General features: G+C 52.3%; 1 protein-coding gene across 2 annotated transcripts in view; it reads right to left on the reverse strand.

The window, feature by feature from the left end:
- Window positions 1-8,557, reverse strand: part of SRF (serum response factor) — a 66,458-nt gene extending 57,901 nt beyond the window's left edge. For both annotated transcript variants that reach the window (XM_053383404.1, XM_053383403.1), the window contains exon 1: window positions 7,852-8,557. In XM_053383404.1, coding sequence (XP_053239379.1) covers window positions 7,852-8,427 — 576 coding nt within the window. In that variant the 5' untranslated portion in view covers window positions 8,428-8,557. The remainder of the gene's footprint in view (window positions 1-7,851) is intronic.
- Window positions 8,558-9,583: the final 1,026 nt, after the last annotated feature.

The raw sequence follows: 9,583 nt of genomic DNA on the forward strand, positions 1-9,583 counted from the left end.
TCCAGGTGACAGAAAGCCACAACCAGAGCAGGGACAAGCCAAGGAATGCCTGGAGGACAGCAGGTTAGTATGGCAAGATCTACCTGGCTGCACAACTAGGCTACTTCACACTGAGCAGCCACTCCAAGTTCTCCTGAAATGATGGCCCAAGGTGTTGTAAACAAAATCCCATATAGTCACTTTTAAGAGGTTCATTTTTTTTTAAGAGCAAACTGCACGTGTGTGCATGCACATTCACAATCCCGCAAACTCAATGCAACTCCGTGTCTAAACAAAAGGCAGTTGCTTGGTGCATATTCTGCAATGCACAGAAGCGACCCTACAGCAGCCAAGATGGGCAAGAAGAGCCCTTGGGAATCTGAACTTTTAAGACGCTGATTTATGTTCTGCCCTAACCGTCTAGGGGTTATGGCTATGCCTGGGCCCAGGCCCTCAGAGCATTACTTGCAAGTGACGTTTCAGTTGCAGCAAGGCAGTGCTCTTATAAATAGATAAAATAAACAAACATAGAACAACAAACAAAGTTAAGTAATGATGCTGACAAGGATGCAGGTTCTGCTCATCTCTCTCACTTGTCAAAGCCCCCTTTGGCCATCCCTTTGAAACGTCAGGCATTGTTGGGAAACAAGTCCTGAAAGAGAGATCAGCAGAATCCAGTTGCCATGTTTTTCACCCCACCCCCTCTGCTGTTCCTGGGCACACAGCAGATCTAGGAGTTTGAATCAAGCCCCTGGTGGGGAGGACTACAGCTCAGGGCCTTGCCTTTGCATGCGGGTCACAGGTTCGATCCCCGATTTCTCCAGATAGGGCTCAGGGGGTCCCGTTTGAAAGAGGTGCTGCCGGCCAGTGCAGGCGATGCAGAGGTAGATGAAACCATGATCCGACTCTAGTAGATGGTAGCTTCCTATATACCCATCAGCTGTTGGGCTGTGTTTGACTCAACAGGCTCCAAGCTGCACTGGCCAACTCTACAGGTGCAAGTCGAGAGGATGTGTGGCATTCCAGTCCTAGGAGCTGCCTTCTGAGCCTTGCCTACAGCTGTCTCCACAGCCCCTTGACCCAGACCTTAGGCAGACCTTCACACACAGAGCTGGATTGCAGCTTCCCGACTCCCCTTGAATTCTTGTTTGGCCAGACTGCTGGCAAAGTACTGCACAGAGCGGCAGGGTGCTTCAGTCCGCTCTATGGCCATGGCCACAACCAGAGAGCAGGACAGCTGAGGGAGGGAACAGAGCCTTTCTTCAACTTTGTCCCAATGGCAAACAGCTGCTCCAGGCTTCATTTCACAGCAGCGACTCAGGGGGAAGGCAAGACCAGCTGTTGGAGAGCTTCTCAAATGGCAACGACGGCGGCGTGTGCAGAGGGCCCGCAACCACACAACACATTTGGCCCAAGGGTGCTGGCCTAAATTCTGCCATTTACTCGGGAGAGGAGAGCAGAGGAGATGATGAAAGCCAGTGGCTGGAGGGCCATGTGTTAGATGAGAAAGAACAAACCGAAGCTCAGTGCAGACAAGATGTGGCATGCGGCATTTGGGACATTCTGCCGCCCATCTTGGAAAAGTCAGGTCTACAGCTTTCAGGGGTGGTCAGATCCAAAGCTCAGGGGATTCTGTGCTACAAAGCTGGTTTCACTGGCTTCAAAATGGATGCAACAGATGCACCCCCTTTCTTGGAAAGAAAACACCATGCCACAATTAGCCCTATGTCAGTAACATCCAGATTCAGATCCAGATTCAGGGATGAGGAACTTGTGGATATCATTGACTCCAATTCCCTGGTCAGAAACCAGGGATAGAACTGGGAGTCCACCTCTGGACTACCTTCATGTGCTACAATGAAGCTGCCTCCGACAATTTTTCCAAAACTTTCACCGGAGCTGAACACAGCGGTCAGATTATAAACAGGGATGCACCGGTCTGGTTCAGACATATTTCAACTTAATAAGCCGAGGCGTTCATGTGCCTAAAGCCAGTGACCCCTTCCACTGTACGTGACTCAGATTTTCCAAGTTAGTCCATCATATTGGGAAACTACAATTACCAGGTTCAGAACAAACCAAGATCCTAAACCAACTACAAACCATGGGTCAAGATTCTGGTTTGCTGCAATTGAGGAAGCTCTGGAGTCGAGCTGCAGAGCACCTGCCTTGTGTGCAGAAGGTCACAGGTTCAACCATCAGCATCTCCAGGTAGAGCCAAGGATGTTACCTGCCTGAAACCTTGGAGAGTCAGTGTATAGACAACATCAAGCTAGACGGACAATTGGTGTGACTCCATGTATAAGGTCACTTCCTCTGTTCCTGTAACTGTAGTTTCCCAGCTCAGGTATAAGTAATTCACCTGGCAAGCCTTCAATCACGGTGAGTGGAGAAGGAATGGGGGCGGCAGGTGCTGGCAGAAAGCTCAAGCGTAACTCAACTTAAGTCAAGATATGCCTGAACTGAATCATGGTAATGAACCCACATTAAAAGATCTATGTACTGGCTTTGGCTGTAACAACTTGGGGTCAGAGTATCTGAATGACCAACTGTTCCTGGCGACTTAGGTCTTCACACAAGACACTCCTGGGATTAAACCTTGTCTGTGATGCTGCCCCATTTCTTGAACACCCTCCCCAGACATGTTTACGCAGCATCTCCGCTGTTAGCATTTAGGAACCCAGCAAAATCTGTTTAAATCTTAGCTTTTTAAAAAGAAGATAAAAATGGTTTGCTAGTTTTATCTTACTGGTGTTCTACCTTTTGTGGGGGGGTTTGTTGTTTAAAATTAATTTTAGTACTGTTTCAGGTTGCAAGCTGCCTTGGAAAACACAGAGCAGTATTCAACTACGTTTTACTCCGAGTACACTCACTGAAAATTCATGCGCATGGCTTAGCTAGGGCCATTAATTTCAACAGGTCTCCTCTGAGAAAAACAGCTGAATACCACCCATGCGGTGGGAAAGTAGGGGCAGAAATGCTTTAGGCATTACTCTGTCACTCATAGTAGCTGAATGGAGCCCTCTAGGTTCAGATTATGAATGGGGAGAGGGGGGAGGCTGCTGCTAGGGTGTGCCTGGATGACCACTGGTGGAAGAGGTGGACAGGTTGCTGGACGAGATTAAGTCTTGATCTGATGCAGCATGAGTCTTATGCTCAGAAACTACAATGATATATGAGAGAGAGAGAGAGAGAGAAACACTCACAGAGAAGAGAAAGGAGCTGCAGCAATCGCTTACAGATTTCAGGCAAAAAGATACCACTCCCTTTTGGGGATTTGTCACTGTTTCCTAATCATTGCTCATCAGGAGACATTCACCATTAAGTTGGGGCATAGAAGCCAAGCTGCAAAACACACCAGTTTCCAAACTTATCAACTTCCAAACAACTTTAAGGATGATGGCTTCAAGATGCTTCTGAAAATCTGTGAGCCAGCTTCCTGGGATACAGTTTGCTAACGTAAAGTTATTGCTGGAGCATAACTTCCAATGGCCATGCTGCCTGGGGCTGGTAGGAGCTGGAGGCGAACATCTGGAAAGCCACAAGTTCCACATACGTGCTTTAAAATAAAGTGGAGTTTACTTTTCACTGTTTCTACTGAACCAACTCCTCTACCAAGCCCAATGGTCAGGGTTTATGGGGGTTTTAGCCAAACAGCATTGTTTCACCCCCTTAAAAGGCAGGGAAGGGAACAATTGTCATTCTCTTTGAGCAACTGCTTGAGTGGTTTAGGAAGAGTTGCACTTGCACGTGATGTTTCTATGGGTGTGTACCCTTTGCCTTTTTTAAAAAATTATATTTTGCAGCTCAGGTAAAGATGTCTAATACTTGGGACGGGGCTCTAGGAGTGGGAACACGTTCAAAACACTTAAAACACATTCAGAATGTTGGGACTTTCCTATATATACTGTGGAGTTGTTGATCAAAAATAAAGCAAGCTGCAATTTTATTTTATGCAGTTATATCTGGGCTTTTATTCCACAATGAAACCTGAGGTGGTCACCATGGAGCTCCCATCCAGACCTGCATAGCTTCTGGAAGGGGGCTGAATGATGCATTCTCAAACCACGCCTTCATCTGTAATATTAAATAAATTAGTGGATTCTAGAAACTCTCAGTAGAGCGCAAATGGCACACTGCCCCACTACCCTGAATCAGCCTCTACCTGCCTGCCCTTTTACTACCAGTCCAGTGGATGCTGCTGCATGTGAGCTAGCCCACAAGTCTATCCTCAGCCAACCCCCACCTCAGCCTCAGCAACCCCCTTTTCCCCTTGACATCTGGTAGGAGGGCGCCACTACCGAGAAGGCCCTCTGCCTGGTTCCCTGTAACTTCACTTCTTGCAGTGAAGGAACCACCAGAAGACCCTCGGAGGTGGACCTCAGTGTCCAGGCTGAACATTGCAGGTGGGGACGCTCATTCAGGTATACAGGGCCGAGGCTGTTTAGGATTTCAAAGGTCAGCACCAACACTTTGGATTGTGCTGGGAGCCAATGTAGATCTGGTGTTATATGGTCCCAGCGGCCACTCCCAGTCACCAGTCTGGCAGCCGTAGGGGAGAAGAACAGGGGCAAATGTAGAATGACTTGGCTGCATCCCTGACTCTAGCTCCACCTACTGTTGGCCTCCCTGTCTTACACCCTATGAGGCCCAAGTGGCACAGCAACCACTGTGAACAGTGCATACATGAGCCCTTGGTGCACGCTGCATCCTTTTCTTCGGCCTGCCCAGCAACTTTGTAGCAAACAAGCCTATGACTCACCTGAGGAAAATAAGCATCTCCCCAGGCAAAAAAGTTATAGCACCATAAGCCAATACAGTCATACCTCAGGTTACAGACACGTCAGGTTGCGTTTTTTCAGGTTACGGACTGCCGAAACCCGAAAATACCGGAAAGGGTTACTTCTGGGTGTCGGCGGTCGCACATGAGCAGAAGCGCCAAATCGCGCTTTGTGCATGTGCAGAAGCACCGAACTACAACCCACGCGTGCACAGACGCGGGTTGCAAACACTGCGGGTTGTGAACGTGCATCCCGCACGGATCATGTTCGCAACCCAAGCGTCCACTGTATATGTAAGGACGTAGCTATAATGGGATAAATCACTATTACTGTATTAATGATTTCTATGTGTTGACAAAGAAGGAGGAACAGAAGGAGTGAGAGAATATTAACCAAAATGGAAAGTTCTGCACCACTGTGTTTTTAAAAGTCTGGTATTGACACCTCAAACATCGTTGATGGTTTTAACACAAGCAAGAGTCTCAGGGCTACCTTAAAGACTAGTAACTGAATTGTGACATAAGCTTATGGCACAATACAACTCCCAAAGCTTCATACAGGCCACAATTTGGACTGCTACAGGTTGTCTGGACTGCTTAAATCCTAGTCTGGCAACCAAGATTTGAAGAGCTCAGCTAGATCTGTCCAAAAGCCCATGGCTAGTCCAGCATCCTGTTTCTCACAGCAGCCGGCCGGACGCCTGTGGGGAAGCCTGCAAGCAAGACATTGGTGCAACAGCACTCTCCCCACCTGTGATTCTCAGCAAATGTTATTCAAAGGCATGTTGTTTCTGACAATGGAGGCAAAACACAAGGCAGTGTGGCTAGTTGCATTAACTTCCATGAGTTTGTCTAAATCTCTTTTAAAGCCATCCAAGTTGGTGTCCATCACTACACCCTTGTGGGAGAGAATTTCATAGTTCAACTTTCTTTTGCTCGCCCATTCAGTTTTAACTGAGTGGTCCCAGGATCTAGTATTGCAAGATGCATGCATACTTTTATAAAACTCTATGGCCCTATCCTTATCTGCCTCTTCCTAAACCAAAGTTGTTTGCGATTGCTCTTGCAGCATCCTATACAAATTCAGATAAAACACTGCAGTGAACGGGGAGAACTGTGCCATCCTCAAGGGAACAAGAAGAAAATGATTCTGCTAACCTAAAACCCAGATTTAAAAGCAAAAGGAATAATTCAGCATCCGGTTGTTCTTGTCCCATCTGCACAACCATTTCAGCTTGCCAGATGGCATGATCCCTCTCTGCTACCCCACACATTGTCCTGGAGGTTATTCCGACCCCAAACCCAGCCAATTTCAGGGACACATAGGGGCAGGGATAGCCCCACTGCACAAACGGGAGTCGCTGTGTAGGGCTTCTGTTGACAGGGTTTGTTAGATGAATCTTAACCATAGTTGCTAAACAAATCATTTTTTAAGCTTGAGAAGTAGCTCAGTAGGTAGAGTATGAGACTCAATTTTAGGGTCTACATGACCCTCAAGGTCCCCTCCAACAGCATCAAAAGTTATTAGAATCATAAATAACTTTTAATGCTGTTCCTAAACAGGAAGAAAGTTTTTAAAAAAACACATTAAGGGGCAAGCCTGTCTCAAGAAGGAGCCCTAACATTTAAAAGTAAAAGTACCCCTGCCCGTACGGGCCAGTCGTGTCCGACTCTAGGGTTGTGCGCCCATCTCACTTAAGAGGCCGGGGGCCAGCGCAGTCCGGAGACACTTCCGGGTCACGTGGCCAGTGTGACGAAGCTGCTCTGGCGAGCCAGCGCAGCACACGGAAACGCCGTTTACCTTCCCACTATAAAGCGGTACCTATTTATCTACTTGCACTTAGGGGTGCTTTCGAACTGCTAGGTGGGCAGGAGCTGGGACCGAAAGACGGGAGCTCACCCCGCCACGGGGATTCGAACCGCCAACCATGCGATCGACAAGCCCTAGGCGCTGAGGTTTTACCCACAGCGCCACCCGCGTCCCTAAATCAAGCTTTAAATCAGGGATGGAGAACCGATAGTCTCTGACCCCTGACAATGGGCTGGGATCGATGGAAATCAAAGTCCATCCTCATCTGGAAGACCACAAGTTCCTTATCCCTGAGTCAAGCCTGATTCACCCACAGCACAAACCTATGTGGGTCTACTTGGCTGTATGTCTCTCTGTGGTTAATGGGGGCTTACTCTCTAGTAACCATGTTTAGGATTGCAGACTCAGTTCCCAACAGAGGCTCAACTCTGTACACAGTGGGGAGTGATCCCTATTTAATTCTATAGGACTTGCTTCTGAGTAGACAAGCACAGGATGGCACTGTGATTCTTGCCCTCAAAACTAGAGGGATCAGCAGAGGAATCCCACCAGGGGACTGGCTGGAGATTTGTTTAGTTCCAGGCTCTGGGTCAGCCTGTCAGTTGCACCCACTGCCACTTTACAGGGAAGCAAACACCCAGCACACCCAAACTAACACGTGCATGTTGCAAGCCCAGCCCCACTGAACTCAATGGGGCTTCTTCTGCACGAGGTAAGTAAGGGACAGGGGTCTCCAAGTTTGCCTACCGATTTGCAGGCTCGTGAGGGGGGTGGGGAATCCCCTGTTGCAAAACACAGGCGCACCTTTCTCCCCCGAGGATGCTGCAACGGATTTGCCCCGACCTTTCACCCGAACGCAACCCGGGCTGGGAAAACATCCGAGGTGACCCCTCCGCTGCATTTCCCCCTTTCCGCGATGCATTTCGAAGTGAAGGGCTCGCGCAACGACCGGGGGGCGGCGGGAGGCCTTCCTGGAGCTGAATCCGGGCCAGAGCGGGGCGTGCCTTTCCGGTGCCGGGGCTGGCTGGCTAGGCCCATGGCTGGCTCCCCTTCCGGTGTCAATTGCCCAAGACCCAGCCAGCCCGGAGCTGCTCTCCAAAGCCGACGGGTGCATTGACTCAGGGCGCTCCGACGGAGCACGTGCACCTGAGACAACGGTGCTTCCGAGCATGTCAAGAGCTCCATCCCCTTTCTACAGGCAGAGGAGCAGCACAGGACCCCTATTATCCAGAAATAACCCCCCTTACACGCGATCTGCCCTCTCTCCCCCCGCCCCGGTTACCTTCTTCATGATGCCCGTCTTCCTCTTGCTGAACGTGGTGTATCTCCGCAGCTTGTTGTCGATGAATTCCATCTTGATCTTGACGCGGCCGCGGGTCTTCTTGCCCGGCTTGGCGCCGCTGACGGCGCCGCTCGCCCCGCCGTAGCCCCCCGCCGCTGCAGCCGCCGCCACGGCCGCCGCCTCGGGCCCCCCCACCACCACCCCGAGCTCCATGTCGCCCAAAGTCCGCTTCACGCCGCGCCGGTCGCCCACCAGCTCCTCCTCCTCGCCAGACTCCGAGTTGCCTTCGCTGTCGCTCGCCGCCGCCGCCGCCGCCGCCACGGCCGCCCCCAAGTCCCGGTCGCGCTCGAAGCGACCCGCGGCTGCCCCAGGGCCGCTCGGAGGGCCCGTCCCGTTGCCCGGGCCGCCGCGCACTCCCGCAGAAGCCGCCGCCGCCGAAGCAGAAGAAGCAGCGCCGCCGCCGTTCGCCCCGCGGGACAGCCCCGCGCCCGGCCGGCCCGAGGACGTCCTCGCCATGCCCATGACCGAGCTCCGGGGCAGGGCGGCAGCGCCGTTCCCGGCCCCGCTGGGTAACATGGTGCCGCCGCCGCCTCCTCTCAGCGCCAGTGTGGGACGGACGGGTCGGGTCAGGCCGGCGCTGCCATGGGCCCCGGAGCCGGCAGGCTGGGCCCGGCCCCCTCCGCGCTCTCGCTCTGCCCTGCCGCCTTCGCCCGCTTCGCGAGCCTCTCGCTCACGCTCCACGCAGGACCCGCGCCGGCCCGGGGAGCCCCCTCGCTCCCTCCGCCTCCTCCTCCTTCCTCCCCGCCGCCGCCTCCTCCTCCTGCCGCGCTGCCTTTCCCCCCATATAAAGCGATACAATGTTGCCTTTTATGGCGAGGGCGCTCCTTATATGGTGCGAGCCGGCGCTTTGCATCTATTGGCCGACCCCTCAGCGGCGCCCGCGCGCCGTTGGCTGGCAGGGGCCGGGCTCGCCTCGCCGTTGGACGGGGCGGGAGAGGGCTCATTTGCATACATTCCAAAAGAGCTGCGTTCGCCGAGACGTCACTCGGAGGCGCACCTCTTAAAGGGAAAGCTGGGCGGCGCTTCTCCCGAGCAAAGAGGAGGCGGGGCAGCAGCAGTAGCCGCTGCCTGGGAGGGAGGGAGGGAGGCAAGGAAGGAGAGCGTGCATTGAGCAAGAGAGACAAGGAGCCGGGGGCGGACGGGAGGAAATATCCCCGGGGGCTCAGCAGCTGAGAGACTGCTGGATCCAAGGGGGGGGGAGAAGCCCTGCGTGTTTACTCGCGAGTAAGCCCACCGAGTTTCATGTTCTTTTTTTTACTCACAAGTAGGTCTTGGAGGCTAGATCGGCACGTGCACCGATGGGCGGGGATGTGCCATGACATATAGTATGTATATGAAATGAAATGATCGCAAATCTCTTCTCTCTCTCTCTCCCTCTCTCTCTTTCTTTCCCCTCTACCTAAGGAGATCCAACTAAGTGAGGGGGCGCATGGGACTAAGAAGCAGCTCCTCGCCAAGGGCTCAGTCGGAGCCACCAAATTTCGGCTGTCAAATTTGTCCAGATACACCTTCCCTCCCCCCCCCCCCGCGCGCCGTTTGTCACTCCCCCTGGATTTGAGGTAGAACGTGCCTGCCGCCGGAGGCTCATCAGATGGTTTGGGGGTAGCCCTCTTGTTCACACTCCCAATATATGGGGTTGAACTGGAGAAACTCCAGACGGGGGTGGGATGGG

The sequence above is a fragment of the Podarcis raffonei genome, chromosome 3 (assembly GCF_027172205.1).
Source record: "Podarcis raffonei isolate rPodRaf1 chromosome 3, rPodRaf1.pri, whole genome shotgun sequence".
In the NCBI taxonomy this organism is placed as follows: domain Eukaryota; kingdom Metazoa; phylum Chordata; class Lepidosauria; order Squamata; family Lacertidae; genus Podarcis; species Podarcis raffonei.